This window comes from Pituophis catenifer, unplaced genomic scaffold (assembly GCF_029215685.1).
Source record: "Pituophis catenifer annectens isolate HBS135680 unplaced genomic scaffold, rPitCat1.0.hap2 SCAF_2, whole genome shotgun sequence".
Classification (NCBI taxonomy): Eukaryota; Metazoa; Chordata; class Lepidosauria; order Squamata; family Colubridae; genus Pituophis; species Pituophis catenifer.
The window spans coordinates 193915853-193935207 of record NW_027256882.1 but is presented as its reverse complement, the minus strand read 5'-3'; the positions used below and the strand labels follow the sequence as shown (position 1 = coordinate 193935207).

General features: G+C 38.8%; 1 protein-coding gene across 1 annotated transcript in view; it reads left to right on the top strand.

Moving 5' to 3' along the window:
- Positions 1 to 16954, top strand: part of NCAPD2 (non-SMC condensin I complex subunit D2) — a 33814-nt gene extending 16860 nt beyond the window's left edge. Inside the window, exons 19-31 of the mRNA XM_070935366.1 lie at positions 1338 to 1422; positions 1503 to 1667; positions 1820 to 2037; positions 2576 to 2687; positions 3435 to 3558; positions 3674 to 3829; positions 4301 to 4478; positions 6517 to 6611; positions 7293 to 7373; positions 14858 to 15044; positions 15211 to 15352; positions 16063 to 16215; positions 16462 to 16954. Coding sequence (XP_070791467.1) covers positions 1338 to 1422; positions 1503 to 1667; positions 1820 to 2037; positions 2576 to 2687; positions 3435 to 3558; positions 3674 to 3829; positions 4301 to 4478; positions 6517 to 6611; positions 7293 to 7373; positions 14858 to 15044; positions 15211 to 15352; positions 16063 to 16215; positions 16462 to 16541 — 1776 coding nt within the window. The 3' untranslated portion in view covers positions 16542 to 16954. The remainder of the gene's footprint in view (positions 1 to 1337; positions 1423 to 1502; positions 1668 to 1819; positions 2038 to 2575; positions 2688 to 3434; positions 3559 to 3673; positions 3830 to 4300; positions 4479 to 6516; positions 6612 to 7292; positions 7374 to 14857; positions 15045 to 15210; positions 15353 to 16062; positions 16216 to 16461) is intronic.
- Positions 16955 to 19355: the final 2401 nt, after the last annotated feature.

The following is a 19355-nucleotide window of genomic DNA, read 5'->3' as shown; positions in this document are numbered from 1 at the left end:
AGGGCAAAAAACGTAAAATGTGAGGACAGTCATAAATTCGAGGACTGGTCAAAAGTGCGAGGACCAGTCAAAAATAATTTTTTCAGCCCTCTGAGTAGTCCCTGTGCACAAAAGGACTACCCAGAGGGCTGAAAAATGTGATTTCGGACGGTCCTCGCACTTTTGACCGGTCTTCACAGTTATGACTGGTCATCATTTATGCCCATTGTACCATTCTTAACAACCGTGTCACTCATTTCACAACTGCTTCTCTTCACCATGGTGACAAGATAGCGCAAAAACGTAAATTGTGAGGACAGTCATAAGTTCGAAGACTGGTCAAAAGTGCGAGGACCAGTCAAAAATAACTTTTTCAGCCCTCTGAGTAGTCCATATGCATAAAAGGATACAGCAATAGAGAGGGATGAAGGAAGGGAAGGGAAATTAGAGTAGGAGTGAAGGTAAGAGAGGGAGGAAGAGAGGAGGAGAAAGAGAAAGGAAGAGGAAGTAGGGAGGAGAAGAAGAGGGGGAGGAAGAGAAAGGAAGAAGGAAAGAAAAGAGAGAGGTGGTAGGTTTGAGGAGAAAGATTGCTGTACAATAAAAAAGATGAAAGGGAAGAAAGCCAACCCCAAACAAATATTAAGATATTAAGATAAAGAATGAATTGTTAAACTTTAAAGAATAAAAGAGAACAAATAGCAATAAATAGCAATAATTAGAAACACGCATACAAACATACAACGTATTTTCTTTGAACAGAGTATTTGGCCGGTTCACAAATTTAAACAGTTGTAGGAGGTTAGCACCCACCCCTTTCCTAGAAGAATGAAATATTTTGGGAAATATTAAAAAGGCAGAATATTATATTTCCCTACCTGGATGAGAAATGGAGAAGCATATTTTACAGACATTTTTGTCACGTTGCAGCCTGCTTACTTTCAATTTCCCTTTTTCAGCATAGCTAGAGGGAAAAAAAATCTGCTCCAGGAATTTACCTCTTTGCAGCTAGCTCTTTGAAGCCCCGCGGCAAGAATTTAAAGTTTTTTTTCCCTCTAGCCACCAGCTGGGACTCCGGAGGCAGCAATAGATTGGGAGTGGGCGGGGTAAGCGAACGGCGACCGGGCGATCCAGCAGAGGCAGAGGGTGAGGGTGAGTGAAGGCGTGGGGGGGGCGAGAGAGGGCTTTGGCGACCCCTGTGAAATGGTCGTTCGACCCCCAAAGGGGTCGCGACCCCCAGGTTGAGAACCGCTGGTATAGAGGAACTTCAAAATGAACTAAGAAAGCACAAATTAGCTTTTTAGTAAAGAAAACCCAAACATTCTGCTAGTTATGACTAACATTTTTCTCTTTTCTCACAGTCTGACCTTGGGAAAAACACTACTCCCTTCCGACTTCCGCAGTCACACTTACTTTTCAAGCGTCTGCATGAGGCCATAACTGTGGGTGAGTTGGTGAAACTGAGAGGAAGGTAGGCATAGCTACAAGCATGCTATTTGGTCTGATTGTAGGCCTTTTCCCCCTAGGTTTTACTTATTCAAGTACACATTGGATTCCCTTCACTGAGAGAGCAGTTGCCCTTATCTACCTGTTGGCAGAAGGACCTGAGGAAATATGTGCTCAGATCTTGCAGTGTTGTAGCCAACAAGCCCTGGAAAAGTTGCAGGAGTTTAGTACAGCAGCTGAAGCAGGTGAGTTGAAGACAGGTGTGCTCTGCTTTTGGCAAAGTCTGTCTGGGATACTTGAGGCAGGTGACTTAGAAGGGGCATGGCTAGAAAGGGCAGCAAGAGAGAAGAAGATAAGAGGATAAATGTACCATTAAAAAAAATTGTCTGCTCTCCAGAGTTTGGATCTTCTTCCAATGAAGCAACTGGTGATTCAAGCATGATTGATATCATTATGTTAACACATCTGCTCTCCCTTGCGGGAGATGTGGCCTTGCAGCAGCTTGTACACCTGGAGTTGTCTGTAAGCAATGAGCTACGCAGGCGTCGTGTCCTTGGGGAAGAAAGAGACGCAAAGGAACAGGCTGCCAGCACTGTAAAAGTCCAGAATAGCAAGGTGAGGGCTGGAATTCTCGTTTACATGTCTACTTGCCTTCAGTTATTTCAATGGCTCGCCATCAGATCATGTTATTCATCTGATTATTAAATGCTACAGATTTCCATAATTTGGGACAGGGATCTTTGCTGTGCATATCCTTCTGCAGAGGTTCCCAACTAATTGCGAGGAATAGTGGTATAGCAATAGCACTTATATACTGCTTCACAGTGCTTTATAGCCCTCTCTAAGCTGTTTACAGAGTCAGCATATCCAACAATCTGGGTCCTCATTTTATTGACCTCAGAAGGATGAAAGGCTAAGTCAGCCTTGAGCCTGGTGAGATTCGGTCTGCCAAATTGCAGGCAGCCAGCAGTGAGCCGAAGTAGCCTGCAGTACTGCACTCTAACCACTGCATCACCTCGGCTCTTTTTTTCCATGGTATACATTGGGGGGAAAAATCACGAGTGCCTTCAACCTTTTCTTACTCTTAAGGCTGCCTTGCTCCATTGAGAGATAGAACAGTGCTAGCTTTCAGTGATTTCTTCCTTCTGCACAGTGTACTGGGAATGACACCACCATGGAAGAGGACCTAGGCTTGGTTGGGGCTTCTGCTGAAGATACAGAAATGGAGCTCATCCGTACCATTTGTGAGACAGAGCTCTTGGATGGTAAATATGGAAGCTGAGTAGATTTTTTCCCCCTTCTTATTGATGAATTTTGTAATTGTTTTTTGTGGTCTGCTGGGTAAGAAATTGAACTATACCCACAAATCCCTAGCTTTCAGTTAGTTTGCACCATGAACCCAGTGAGGTAACCAGCCTCAATTAGGGGAATATGGAATGTTAGTTTATACTGAAATAATATTTAAAAATTTCAGAGGCAGAGTGTACTGAATATTTCTCTCCTGCTGTGCATGTTTGTCAGCGGCTGAAGCATGTCCTATCATGGGCTACTTTAAATGAATTACCTTATTACAATTGTTTCTTTATGCTTGCCTAACGTGTGTATGTGTATGTGTATATGTATATGTATATGTATGCATACGTATGTATATATGTTTTTCTTCTAGCCAGGTTTTCCCTACGTAGCCAAGGTTTTTTTGTAGCTCCAGCTCAGTAGAATCACATCTACTGAGTAAGTAAGAAGTAAGAAAATTTATATATATATATATATATATATATATATATATATATATATATATACATACATACATACATACATACACACACACACACACACACACACACACACACACACACACACACACACACACACATATATATATATATATATATATATATATATATATATATATATATATATATATATATATATATTGCATGCCTGAGGATTTTTACTTGTACTCTGTACAAGTTTAATGTTCCCTAGAATGATCAGTTTTCCTGCCTTTATAGGAAAACAGCTGCTTTCGGCCTTTGTTCCTCTTGTACTCAAGATTTGCAACAATCCCGGACTCTATAGTGATCCAGCACTCTCAGCAGCTGCCGCATTGGCCCTGGGAAAATTCTGTATGATCAGGTAAGATCTGTGAGGAATATTTCTTCCAAATCCTTTTTGCTTTATGTTTCTTCCTACAGCTGGGAAGTCTTCTAACTGATGAACTGAAATTTACTCATTTTTCATTCCCATGCAGTACAGAATTTTGTGACTCACATTTGCGGCTCTTCTTCACAATGATGGAGAAAGCCACACTCTCCAGTGTACGTGCAAACCTTATCATTGCAGCTGGAGACCTGGCCATCCGCTTTCCCAACTTGGTTGAACCTTGGACACCCCACCTCTATGCCAGGTAATTCTTTGGTGGCCTCTGGTCTGGAAAGTGTGAAGAAATATGCTAGCCAGATACCGTATTTTTCGGAGTATAAGACGCACCTTTTTTCTCCAAAAAAGAGGGTGAAAATCTGGGTGCATCTTATACTCCAAATGTAGCCCTGCCCAGCTTCTCAAATGGAGGTTTCAGAGGCTGAAAAGATGAAGCATCAGAAAAGAAGCCCCCAAACAGAGCTTCAGAGGCTTTTTTTCTGAAGCTATTTCAGAAGTTTCAGAAGCAGAAATAAAAGCAAGGCACAGAGCTCACAACCAAGGAACCTGTTGCTAAAATTCACCTCTGGGAACAGCTGATTGGGGGTATTCTGGGAGGCCAATCCACCTGCCAATCAGCTTTTTTCTTATTTTCCTCCCCAAAAACTAAGGTGCGTCTTATACTCTGAAAGGTCTGATGGCGTAATACCTCATGATGTCACTTGGTTTTGCTTCTTAGGTTGCGGGACTCTTGTCAACATGTCAGACGGACAGCGGCTATGGTGATGACTCACCTGATCCTAAAAGACATGGTGAAGGTGAAGGGGCAAGTGAGTGAGATGGCAGCTCTTCTCATTGACCCTGAAGATGAGATTGTTCATCTGGCTCGGAATTTTTTCACTGAACTCTCTAACAAAGTAAGGAAAGAGGCCTCGTGCTAAACTCTCAGAAATATAAAATCCATGTTTTTCATTTCTATGCTGCTAAATTTCAAATGATGCTTTGTAAACTACAAAATTGAAGCAGCACGGTTGCCATTTAAATGTCCAAAATAGAAGCTTGACATGCTCTCGATATTTATGGAGTAGGCTGTAACTGTTTGAGACGAGTCAACCAGATAAGCAAGTCAGAATACAAAAGGAATTTGATCACAAGAGATACTGTATCAAATGTGGAACTTTTATGTTAAATTGAATCACAATCTTGGTTTAATTTAACTAGTTGTTAAATTAGTTATTTGTTTCACCAAATAATTTTAGAGAACTATAAACATAGTTTTTACTAAGAGGAAAAAAATGTGTGGTTTTACAGCCACATTTGTGTACCTCTTACTAACGATACATATTGTGTTTATATTCCCATCATTCTGTTCTCTTTTAGGATATGGTGACTGGGGAATTCTGGGAGATGCCAAAGTTAAGAAACACTAGTCTAGGGAGAGCAATAGTTTATTTTATTATTTATTTGTTTGTTTATTAGATTTGTTTGCCACCCATCTCACTTTGAGGCAACTCTGAATGGTTTACAACAATAAAATCCAGTAAAATCATGAATATTTCTAATAACAGTAAAATTACAATTTTAAAAAATGGCATTCTTCTAGTCCTCAGACACATATGCAGTCTTCGCACATATATTAATTAGAGAGCCTCTCCCTTACCAAAGTACATATGTATTATAATAATATGTATCTATACCTGTGATTTTCAACATTCTTAATATTATTCATAACTTTCTTTTCATCATTTTAACATTGTTAAGATTAGTAGCATGCACTACAATCCCACCCTTTAATATAATACAATTATTCTCCTACAGAATTCTAAAATATTCTCCATCATTCCCTCACTTCAGTTTTATCCCAAATAATTTCATTGCTTTTATTTTTAATTGTCTATACTTTGCTGGAAACCCTTTAAGTAGTAAACTTCTTTTTCATGAAAATAATTCCTTTCAAGACACCCTTTATTTTTTTCTGTTGAACTTTTCTCGTCTCTTTGGTTGTGTTATTTGAAAATTAAAACTACAGCCTCTTCCTATTTAGTCAAGCATACTTTTTCATACTTTCCATTAATTTTAGCTCTACAAATGTCTATGGCAGCCTCATTCTGTTCACAAAATGTATCACAAGCACAGCTGAGTTCACTTTTACCTTAGGCAGCCTCATTCTGTTCTGTGAAAGTTAGGATCTCAACTCGGGACATACCTTCCAATCCAACGTCCTGTTGCTTGCCTTTCACCAACTACAAAATATCATGAAGTTCTAATCTCCATTCTGAAGAGATGCGTTCAGATTGAAAGAGACCATTCTCACTAGCAAAATAGGGCTGGTATTCAAGTAATTTCAAACATTAGAAAGATCTCTTTTTTTTTTCTTTTTTTTTTTTGTTCCTTTACTCACCCCTAGTATGCAGGCAACCTGCTTAAAATAAGCACCATTCAGTACTTAAATCCTGACCCTTTCCACCTTGCTGATCTGGAGAATATTGTGAGTCTCTTTGCTCATAACCAAACAAAGCTTTCTTTCCTGCCCAAAAACCATGAATTAGAAACAAACTACCATCCAATGAATTTTGATGCAGATCTACCAGCAACCACTCTTAACTGAGTAGAAAACCTCAGTGTAATATGCATTTCATTAATGGGAGTAACAGTATCCTGTTAGGATCATAATCATAAAAGAACAAAATGTTCCAAATGAAAGCTCTGTTGGCTGACATTGTTTGATTTCCTCTCTCAAAATAGCCTTTTCCAGTTTTTTCTGTAGTTGGCATGGCCTTTTTCCCAAGGTAGAATGGAATCTATTTCCAGGTATAACTTCAGGATAAATGGGTCTGGATTGTCTTGATGTTAGCATCTGTATTTTATCCAGTAATATCTCATATAGGCCCATCCCTGTCTCCAAGGCTGGATGGGTTCAAGAGTTTAAGAAGTTCCACTCTCTTTGCAATGCAGGATAATGCTGTTTATAACCTGCTCCCTGATATCATCAGCCGCCTCTCAGATGCAGACTCTGGCATAGAGGAACAGCCTTTCCATACCATTATGAGGTAGCTTTTTTATTTCAGGTTTTTGTTTCTCCTCCACACCTTTACATGTCACATCTAAAGTACTGAACTTCCTTAATGCCTAGAATTCCTTGGCATATAAAATGGAAGACAAAACGGTATATCAGATTATGGAGTGCAAGTTTGTTTGGTATTGTCTATGGAGATTCTCAATCATCCAAATCATGTTGTCCTAAAGGTTGTTTTCAAAAGGCAACTGGACTTTCTTAGTTTTTTTCCTTGAAAATGTTTTGCTTCTTATCCAAGAAGCTTCTTCAGTTCACTGAACTGATTAACCTTCTTGGATGAAAAGTGAAACATTTTCAAAGAAAAAAACTAAGAAAGTCCAGTTGCCTTTTGAAAAAGACTTTTGTTTGGGATTATATCGAATGCCTGGAATTCTTGAGAAGGAAACAATAAAAGAAGCATTATTGCCTTTGGATATTGCTTGTGGACGACCTAGCAATGAATTTCTTGAGCTAACCAAACAAGAAATGAGATCAAGAAATCCAATTTCAAGAAATTCCTTAACTTGCCTCCTGTTTCAAATAATACTGAGAAGAACAAAAAACTGACATGTCAGAAAACCTCATAATCTTGTAATTGCAATCTGAAATACTGAACATTAATACTCAAAATCTTTTTTTGTATTCCTTCCCTTTTCCTCCACACTCTGCCCCTCAGGCAACTTTTTTCTTTTATCACTAAGGATAAGCAAACGGAGAGCCTGGTAGAGAAACTATGCCAACGATTTCGAACTGCTCGGTGAGTAAGGAATTGCTAAAGGAAGGAGCATTCTGTATGAGAAGATCTGTCAATCCTTTTGAACTTGAAATGAGAAGGTTTGGCCTCTGGAATGAGAACCCCAGTAGAACAAATTTAGAGAGAAGGGATACATTCTCCTCATGGTGTAAAATGATATAGAGCCACGAAGACCAAAAATTAGTCTGTTGCTGTCTAGCAGGATGCAAATAGTGTGTCAGCAATTGTAGTTGGACAGTGGCTGTGGCTTCCTGTTATATGTAGGTTTAGAATGAGATCCTACCAGATGACAACATTTAAGGAAGGGGACCTGGAGCATTTCCACACTATGCAGTCTATTAGACTAAAAGATATCCTCAGGGAGAGGCAGTTTCTCAAATAATCTGGCCCTATGCCATGAAAAGCTTTAGGTATAAAATTGATAACCAGCACCTTGGATTGCACCCGGAAGGCAACTGGGCACGAGTGCAGCTGACGTACCAATGGTGTCCATCCTAGATCCCTCTGTGGTTTTTGCTACCATTGATATCATATCTAGCTGGACTGGCTCCAGGGATTGGAATCACTTTTTTTCCTCTTTTCTCTGTGGCCAGTATCCAAAGAGGTTCACTGTGCTGGTGTGGCAGGGGCTTCCTGGGGAAATGTCATGCCATGCCACTGGGCTGGGATAGCTGAGGCCAAGGGTTCTTGCTCCGCTGTGGCTCAGGAGATTTTACAGCCACCAAATAGCCTCTGAATTGTGGTGTGACAAGCAGGCCCATGCAGTTGTGAGGCTACTTGCTGCCCCACAAGGCATGGCACAGAGTAACCCAAAGGGCAGGGGGGGATAGGTGGTTTGGGAAATTGAAGGGGAGGAAATGTCTGGCTTTGGGAGAATAGATGCCCAGGGCAGGGAGGAATCAAGCCAGGAATGGCTTGGATCAGAATGGGTCCTCAGTTAAAAACAAGTGGGATTTGGTTAACAACAGCAACAGGAAGTGGCAGGATTGTCCTTGCTAGTGAAGGGGTTATGACATAGAACTAAATTTACAATTGCATTGCTTAGTAATGGAAACTCCAGTCCCAATTACCATCATGACATGAGGACTATCTGTATATGCTTAGCATATACTTGGGGCATTCTTCCCCCAGCCCCAGTGAAGCAACGTAGTAAATGGGGAGAGGGGACGGGGCTATATGACAATTCTAGCCTATAAATAACCCTCATTAATTGCTATTGGGACCAGCAACTCGGTCACGTAGCTAAGTTATTAAGCACGACATCACCAGTTCTGGCTGCAATTGTTAATTGCAATGTCAAGTGATGATAATTTCTTCTGGGCTTCCCCATTGACTTTGTTTGTCAGAAGCTGGCTATGAATGCTGCAAATGCCAATCACTTGTTCATGATTGTCACCACAATCATATATGTGTGCCAGGTGCCCAAATCACTATCACTTGACTGAACAGACATTGCAATGGCTGCAACTTTGAAGATGTCTCCTTTTTCAGCACCATCGCAATTTTGAACAGTCAGTCATCGAGCATGAGGACTACCGTGCTATCCTGCTTATAAGGAAGTTATTTATGCAATTATTAGAATCTCCACTCCTGCCCTTTTATGAATGCTTTTCTTAAGATTTAGAATGACTACTTAAAATGTGATGTCAGTGTAAGCAAATTCAGGCATTTGTTTTCTTAATTTTAAAATCAACCATTTTTGTGGTCTGTTCACTAGCATGTTAAAACAGATGCATGTCTCAAAACCTTGTCCCTAAGCCATTTTGTGGACTTTCCAAAGCAGTTTCTTTAAAAAGCATGATTTGTCCAATATGAATGCTGCCCTAGAAACCGAAAAGGCAACCAACCAGCCAATAGACCAGAATGTTTTGTAACCTTTTCTTTGTCAAAGTGAATCTAATTCAGCCTCAGACATATATGTACACAGTGAGTTTTACTACTTTACACCAAACATTTGCCCTTTTCATCATGGATTCTCCATTTCTAAGGATAAATCTTACTGAAACCTGATCTTCCATGATCTGATCCATGTTCTTTTTACACAGATTCTCATTGAAAATATAGCATAAGATCCTTATCTAGATACATTATCTTATATCTGGTCATTTCTGTACTTTTGTACTCTGTTTCATTGTGTCCAAAGTAATCAACCTGTATCGTGCTTGATCTTTCTAGACCAGTTTCTCAACCACTGTAGGATGAGTGGATGTCAACTTCCTAAATACCACCACCAGCATCCTGGCAGTTGAAGTCCAATCATTGTAAAATTGCCGGAGTTGAGAAGCACTGCACTAGACTGTATCAAAGAATAGCATGGATGTTGTCTTGGGTTAAAAATTGTAAACGGAGCAAACTAAAAACTCAGATAATTCTAGCTATCAGAAACCAAGATATTCATCATCTCTGGGCTTTGCATTCATGTGATTTCTACACAAGTTAGCATTCTGGAACATTCGCTGAGCTTTTGGCAGAAAGCCTGCCTTCTAAAATCAGATCAGACTGAAGTCCTCAGTTCTGGTTATGTTTGCATTAGCATTTATTTATTTCTCTACACCAGTGCTACTGTATAGCATAAAATTCTAAACAGTATGTTTTAAAAATGCATTATTTACAGCAATGTTTCTCTTCTTTAAGAGGCATTTGCAGTATTTATTCTGTCTTGCAGAAAGCCACAAGTGCTCACTCAAGTAAGTGAGCTACAGCGTTTATTTTTTATTTTTATTTTTTAAAGGGCCAGCAAATCTATCGACTTAATTCTGGCTTGTCTAAAACTTAGTCCTTTTTTTAGTGCAGTTACAACCGGCATCTCGGCTCTCATTCCTGTTTTATTTTTTAATTTGGCTACTTCTTCTCTGAAATAGTTCTCTTACCAGTATATGAGCTAAAAACAAAATCCAGGATCAATTTCTCAATCTTTCCTTCTATTTGTGATTCCAACAGTACAGTTGCATAGGGTGGATAGAGGATAGCCCATCCCTTTGAATTGCAAATAGGAAATGAAATCTGTGATGGTTCTCCTAATAGTGCTCTCTGTCTTTGCTTTGACTTCTACCATGTTTCCCCGAAAATAAGACATGTCCAGATAATAAACCCAATCAGGCTTTTCAGCACATGCTGAAAATATATATAATAATAAGCCCCCCCACCAACTACTTACACGCATGCGCAGCCAGTCTTGCCATTTCCTTTGGTTGCTTGCCACGCAACCAACATGAGTTGAGGGAGGAGGTGTGACATGCCCTCCCCTCCCTGTTCTTTGCGCCGGTTGATCGACCCAACACGTCCCACCCCACCCCAATGGCAACAGCAACTTGGCTGCTTCCCCTCCCCGCCATCTCTCTATCGAGGGGTGGCAGGTGGGGCGGGGGAGAATCAAGACCTGTGGAGCGAGATGTGGCTCCCCTTGCTGTCTCTTCTCTTCCCCCCCCCCCCCTCGCCGGGCATGGCAGGGCTCCTGCCCCTCGCTTAGCCACCCGCCCCCTTTAGGGATGCAGTTCGAGAAGTTTGATTGAACTCGTGAGAAGGTTTTCTTTTACAACATGTTTCCCTGGACACAACGGCGAGGAACACGACAGAGCTGGAAAGGTAAGACCCGTATCCTTCTCACCCTCCCTACTGCCACCCCCAAATTGCATCCCTAAAGGGGGCTGGTGGCTAAGCGAGGGGCAGGAACCCTGTCATGCCCAACGAGGGGGTGAAAGAAAAGACGGCAAGGGGAGCCACATCTCGCTCGTGTCTTGCTTCTCCCCTGCCCCACCTGCCACCCCTCTCGATAAAGAGACGGTGGGGAACGGAAGCAGCTGTTGCCGGTGGGGTGGGACACGTTGGGCCGCTCAGCCGGCGTGAAGAACAGGGAGGCGACATCCAGTCCCACGCTCGTTGCCTCCTGCATGCCCAAAATAATAAGACCCCCCCAATAATAAGGCCAAGCTCTTATTTGGGGGGTCAAAATAAAATAAGACCCTGTCTTATTTTTGGGGAAACACGGTATATCAGTGATCGCTTCTGTCCCTCAGAAAGATCAGTTCTGTTTTGCCGCCAGAATACTTTGCTCCCAACCACATTCTGCTACTCAGTCCATGAAATAGAACTCTGTGAACTCTTTTTCTCCATTTAAATGTTTTCCTTCTACATGTCTAAGACTAAATGCTTTGTTTGTTTGTTTGTCTGTTTATTATCCCCTTTTTGTATGTTCTTCCCAGAATTCTACTCGGTTAGAAGAAACTATTTCACTGTCAAGACAATTGGTAAATTGTTACTTCAAATGAGTGGATTCAGATTGGGGGGGGGTCCTCATTTTAAGAGTTGGCATTCTTCCACCTTTGACTGTCATCCAAACTTTTTCTTCTTCTGCTCTCCCTGAAAAGGTAATCCAGCCACTGAATTAAGGGAGACGAATTACTGTTGCTAAGCAATAAACTCAGTCAATGTTCACCATTCTCTAAGTACTTTATTGTATCCAAGGAATATAGCAATCTGTTTCTCATGCTACATCCTTGTGATATGAATTTTATCCTACTATTCCAATATATTTTTGATCCAATTAGATTGTGTGTGTATTCATTTTGGGTATGCATGCATACTATAGTCTTATTCATTATTGTTATTGCTATCTTTTGTTTCACCTGCTTTGTTTATTGCCAAGTCTTAAATGGCTGGGTTAGTCTACAGATAAGCTAAATAAGTAGGTTGATCACACACACACCTAAAAATTCCAAATGGTGTCAACTTCAAGCATCTTTTCTCTTCAGGCAGGAGACTGGTTTGTCACACAGGACTTAAAAGATGCTTATTTTCTTGGAACCATCAAGCATCATCACATACTATTTTGTTTTGAATCAGATTGACTCATGGCTATATTAGTATTGAATGCTAGTCTTCAAGTTTGCAACTGCCCAAAGATGATCCGTCAAATGTGTAAATTTTTCTAATAGTTTCTAATCAAATGTATGCTCCAATAAGTGACTAGATTCTTGTTAGAAAAAAAAAAGATACTTTTTCCTCATATGATCTCTGTGCTTTCTGTGTTCTTTTTCTGTATAATTCATACAAGTCCAGTATTCATCCCTTGTAGGTGCTGTCGAATATAGAGGTAATTTTGAATTATTTAACCTGCAGCATAGAGCAACTATATTGTGAAAGGTCTGAGAGGAATGGTCAGAATCACCATTGGGCTCAAGCATATTATGGTTTTGGGCTCCATTACATTTGTCTTTGAATGCAGATGTTAGGAGCTTTTGTTTGCCTTCAACCAGATGTTGCCTCTCATTACCACCAAGCGTTTTGACTTTTGTGTGTGTGCGATGTGGGGGGAGGGGACAAAAGGGAGGACATAGAAGGGCCTAGATTTTCCAGAATTTAACCATAAATAATTCCAGAAGTTTGCTTGGGAGCTCCTCAGGAAACTTGATTATACATGTACTTCTGGTGATTCTTAAATTTCCATTTTCTTGTACATGCTCTTGAATGCTAGCTGTAAAGGTGATGCTAGCTAATAGTACACATATATGTGCACACATGCACATGTACACACACACATAAAGGAGGTAAAATCATTTGAAAACCCTTCAATAAGCACAATAATCCTTGCTTTACTGCGGGAGATTAAAAAGTTATAGATCTCAGGAGATTTATTGGGCTGTTGATAGCAATAGCACTTAGACTTATATACCGCTTTACAGTGCTTTACACCCCTCTCTAAGCGATTTACAGATTCAGCATATTGCCCCCAATAATTTGGGTCCTCATTTTACCCACCTCGGGAGAATGGAAGGCTGAGTCAACCTTGAGCCTGGTGAGATTTGATCTGCCAAATTGCAGGCAGCCAGCAGTCAGCAGAAATAGCCTGCAGTACTGCACTCTAACCACTGCGCCACAATGGCTCATGATGTTACCTTAATCAGTTAATATGCCTCTAAATACCATCCATTGTTTAGTAATAATAATAATGCCAGTACTATTTCCAGGAATAAGAATGGCTAAATGTATTGTTAATTGCATTTAAATGCCTGGCCCAGAGGAAACGAAAGTTCGGATATTCCATTTTTCCACGCCAGCCCTATGAACTTGTTCTGTATATCACATGTACATAGAATCCATGATAAATAAGAAGAACGTAACTGGTCATTCATGCTGACATTGCATTATTCACATAATCCAAACAATCTTCCCTTATGGCAAATATTTCTTTCTTATACTGGAGCATATTAGTGATTTAGGAATTAAAGGAGTGAGATCTGGGCCTTTGAGGGACATATCCTCCTAAAAGGCCTGTTAGAGAATGTTCTAGAAGGTTAATTTGCACAGATGCAACCTCCCATGTGTGTGTATACATAGAAAAACACACTTGAATAACCACTATTCAACAGCTTGTTCTCTTGAATAAATTAAGCCTGAATCACCTTGGTTTCAAAATACACTCTGAAGTCTGGTTAGTTATTGCAAAGCTCAATACATCTCTTCCTCATGCCAACTTCCAGGCCAGAGAGAAAAGGTACATAGGCAGAATAAGCTTCCTTCAATCCAGAATAGAATAGGATACCACCTCCCTTGTTACTTCCAAGCATGGAATTGGAAACTTTCTGAGCCTCACAGAGCAATTCAGAAATGAAGTACGGGTGATCAGAGATCTCCCTCGTCATCTTGGCAACCATTCTTTTTTTTTTTTTTTTTGCCATCTAATCTTTGTCAACACTCTATTTGAATTCCAGTAGTCATGATCAAATATTTTGCAACATCACGCCTTCGGTTGTTACCTTCCTCTTTCACTGCCCTTTTTCTTCCCTTCCTCTTAAACAAGCTGTCAGAGTACCTTAATTTTCTTATTCATGAGGAAAGGAGCAGCTACACTACTTAGCTTGTATAAAGGCAGATGATTTATAATTCTGAGATTCCTTGGTTTCCTTTGGGTGATTTTCAGTTATTTATTTTGAACCTTGCAGAGAGGCCCATTAATGATCGTGTTAAATATGTAATCCCAGAATCAAGGGATCTAAACTTGAGTCAAGGATGAAGTGGAAATCAGTAGGATCCAAGTGCAACAAACCTGGCTACTTACTCTGTACAGATAAAATATATTAATTGTGGGCTCTAGAATAATATACATCAAACATGAAACAGTTTTCTACAGAAATTTTAAAAAACCATGACATCTACAGCTGTGGCCACTATGTGGGTATCTTCCTATGAATATCTGATTGGGCTATGCAGGAGACACAAAATGCTAAGCTAGATCGGTTTTAGCATTATTCAGAAAGGTTCTTTTGTATTTAATCTCCTTTTGTTGTATTATCACATCTTAGGACACTTCTTGGGTATTTTCTTGTATGTTTTGTCCTTCCTGATATGTGGTCACGGGCGTACTTTCTGTTCCAGTTCATTTTGGGAGCAAGGCTTCTCCCTCCTGCAATTTAATGTGCTCTTTGTGTTTGATTGAGAAATCAGGCCTTGACCACTGAAGCTGCATTATTTTTCTTCCTCTTTTTTAGAACAGAGCGCCAGCACCATGATCTGGCATACTGCCTTACCTTACTTCCTCTCACAGAACGAGGGCTCCGTAAGATGCAAGACAACTTTGACTGCTTTGCTGATAAACTCCAGGACTTGACAGTCTACAACCACTTCCTGGCTGTGTTAGGCAGGGTCCGTAGGGTGGCCACTAAGCCAGAGATGAAGGTGAGGGTCATCTTTTTTCCCAAGCTAGCAAGATAATGTATGCCATCTTTTTTTGTGTGTGAAGGGAAGAAAAATTAAAAATATCTCATTGCTAGATCATGAACATATAATAATTAATTCTATGATATACAATTTACATTTCTGCTCTGTATGTGATATTCCTCAGGCTCTTATTGAAGAATTCGAACAGAAGCTCCAAAAGTGCCACAACAAGGGTCTGGATTCCTTCACTGAAGCTCCACAGGAGACCACACACCAAGAAGGCAATAATATATCTGTGTTGCAACCAATAAAGAAAGTAGTGTCACGTATGTCTGCACTTTATCCTAACACTTCCTAATTCACATATTAAAAAAATATATGTAGCAAAAATATTATATTTGACCACTAAATTAAGCAGTAATTTTCACTATTGACTGAGAGTGTTTTGTAACATTACAGAACATGCTCTAATCTTTTATGGGATGAGGAAAAGTGGTACCCAAGTTAAATGTTGAACAAAAGATGTAAGGAAGGTCCAGCAAAACATACAGAGAATTAATGAAAGTGGCTTTTCAATTGCTGTAGAGCACTGCCTAGCACATCCATCCTCCCATCTAATTTTGCAGATTTGCAGAAAAATGTCTAGCTTTCCTATGAAGGAATAAGAGCATAACTTATTAGTCTTTTTACTTGTAGGTGGGAGATTTTACTTCACAATGATTTGATAGGATAATGACTTCTGCAAATTGCTACATGTGTCTCCCCAGTGTTATACTTATCAGCTATACTTACTTGTTCTACTTCCCATACTGAAGGGATAAAAACTGGTTGAAATACTCCCACTTTTACATTTAATTTTATATTAAACACTTCAAATCATCCAGAAACACTATTATCTTACTTTCTTTACAAATAACACCAAATTTAAGCATGACTCCTGATGACTTGGGTCTTTGGAACAATATGAGATGTGATTTGCAATTATTTGAATGTTCAGTTATTAAAGAAAAATTAAATGTCTTGTTTCGTTTCTTAGGATCCTGTCGGCGACCTCTTCGGGCAGCCAACAGAAAAACTGACTCCGCCTTTATCACTCCTGAGCCCCGCATTACTCGATCCAAGAGGAAGACTTCCAAACACAAAGTTACCATTGTTTTCTCCAGTGATGAAGAGAACAGTCTAGATGAAGGTGAAAATATTTTCTGTCTGAATTTAAGATATTGGACTAGTCAAAATGTATTTGTGAACTTATCTTTTGGGGAGTCCAGAATGCAAGAGCAATTTTTGTGTTAATTTCATCAACCCTATTTAAGCTGTGGATTGTTTGTTATGTTAGAGAGCTTATATTTTCATAAAATTAATATGAGCTGTTGCCATACATTTTCTGTCTGTGCCAGTTCCCTGAAGGCCATCTAAGTTTTCTTGTTTCTTTCAGAGCTTGATGCTGAATTGACAGCAGAGGAGACCCCCAGCAAAACAACTCCTATTTCTCGTTCGTCTCACCGCTCTCGATGATTACCTGCCATTTTGTGGATTCTGTTGGTTAATGGGAACCAAAGTTTCCAAGATTTCAGAATGAATTGGGTCCCTTTTTTATATTTGATAAAGTTACATGAGAGGGTTATTTTATATTTCAAGGCTTGGCATTGTGACGATTGCTTACTCACATGGTTGATAGATTAAAATGTGCCTTTCTGTAAATACATGCTGTGATTATTATTACTTTTGTATTTTGACTTAGGAGCATGACTGAAATTCCTATATGTGCATATTAACCAGAAGATTTTTGAGAACTATAAAAATATATCTTGATATAATATAAGCCAGTTTCCATGTATACATTAATTAAAGAGATGCATTAACATACATAAAGGACAGAGAATCGGAATGTTCTTTTAGGGGATACAGTAACCAAAATGCTTTTTTTTTTTTTTTAAATGGAAGTAAGTAATCAAATCGGGAAACAAAATAGAGCAAAATGCAAGTTAAATAAGACAAAACTAATTGTAACCAATGTAAAATGCAATGCACAAAAAAACTTTTTAAAAATAGGAGTTCATGGCAGTTAGTACATCTTGGCTGGATTCAAATGAATTTGAAGTGATCTATGTAGCCATCACACAGGAATCAGTCAACAAAACAGTAATGAAAAATAAAACAATACAAATTTAGAACTCTTGGTTTGATCTGAGTTTAAAAAAAAAAAGGAGAAATGTTATCTCACAAACACAGCACAGATGCATTTGAATAGGAGTGGCGTTCAACCTGTAGAAGAGATCCAGTTTCCAGATTAAAGTCTCCCTAAACAACTTGCACTGGAGAAGCAAGGGATGGCTATTTGAGTTCTGGGTGGCTTTGCCTCTATAAAACACGGTTTCCCAACCTTGGCAACTTGTATGGACTTCAAATCCCCAGCTGGCTGGGGAATTTTGGGAGTTGAAATCAACATATCTTAAAAGTTGCCAAGATTAGGAAACCCTAATCTATAAATTGGAGAGCGGTTGAAAATACAATAAAAACTTGATTTTTGCAGACTAACTGGGGAGAAAGGGTGTCTGTTACAGCTGAATTTATATCATTTTCATAAATTCCTGCAAATTACAATAAATGTGTCAATTGTCCAGACTTTGTCCATTATTTTAACATGACATCTGAACTAAATGTTGCCCATTGTATCCAAAATTCACTGAAAGAGTCCAAAAATTGATGTATCAGCACACCGCCACAAAACAATAAAACAAATTTAAAATCAGGTGATAGAAACTAGCACCAAGAAATTTTTTCTTATTCTTCCATGGTTCGTATTATGGCAACTTCATTACAGTATTAACTTGCTCTATACTGCTTAGAAACTTCCATTCAGTTTGAATGGCCATAGGTGTTGAAGGCATCTGGTTTGGTTTTCTGGACATAAAGTAGGGAATTTTCTCCCTAAATCTGCAGGCATCAGGGTCCCTCACTGCATCCTCCCTAGTCACCTATTCCTCCTTGCAGTTCCTTTCTTCCGATTCCACAATTTTACATAGTGTTGGTTTTTTTTTTAAGTTTCCTCAGAATTGAATTTATCCAAAATAATGCTATCACAAGAGGCCTGTTTTACTCAGAAAATATATTTTCCTGCTATTTATAAACTTTTATAAGTGAAAGTGTCAAATTGTATTTAGTCCAATATTTTCATGTTACTTCCATTATGTTACTTCATGAAGTACAGGTACAGAAAATTATTCCTGCACAAATATGGATTAGAGCAGGGTCATATAATAATTCTGGCCACGCCAAAAGGCAAGTTGCATTTTGAAGTTCCTTATTCTAAAGCTAAAATAAATGCCCAAAGGTATGGAAAAATTTCCTATTAAGTGTCCTCTTAAAATGTTAATCAACTTTACATTCATGTGTATCACAATTATCTTGAATACTAGAAGGAATTACTCCTATAATCCAGAGGTATTGAGAGTGATTCGCTGCAATTTATATTATGACTACAGAAAATACCAAACTCATAGTAATAAAAATTGGGTTAGGAAAATACAAAACATATTCACATTACTTCAATAATTAAAGAATTTAGGACCAAATAATACAGCAAGTGATTCTAAAACTAGATTAAAAGTAGAAGGAAAACCTACCTTTACACAAGCCCTTGTGATTTAAGGATTGAATAAATTGTTTTATTGTGAAATATGGAACTTTAGAGAAACCCCAAATAATACAAAACTTTTACTCAAAGACTGATAAGAAATCAAAGTTAAAATCAAATATTCTTTTTTACCAAACCTACAAAGCTGGGCCAAGAACCTTCCCCAGTTTCATAGGTTTAATTTTAGTGATAGTTTCTTGAAGTCACAAATTAGTATCACATTCTCTAAAAACAAATTTAGCTGTTTTTAAATTGGAATTATACAGTTTAGAATAAAATTCAAAAAACTGAAGAATACACTTAAGGTTTTTATTCCATTCACACATTAATAGTCTAAATCCAGAATTATCCTTAATGCTGCTGATAATAAGCATCCGTACAATATTCAACTTTGCAAACTTTTAAACAAATTTTAAAAACAGAAAAATAAAAGTTAAAATGATGGGGAAACCAAATTCAAATCAAAACATCAGATTTGTTGCAATTACTTTAAGATGGCTTTAGCCAATGGACTCCTAAATTTGAAAATACTGTTAAACATTTATTTTACTCTGTCAAAGCAAGAATCTTTTGGCCTGAAACTGCCAACCATCTGAGATAGTTATTTGTTCATCTCAAATTATTTCCTGACCATGGGAAATCTGTATTATTTCCCAAAAGATACACCTCAAAAGAACCAAAGCAACTATCAA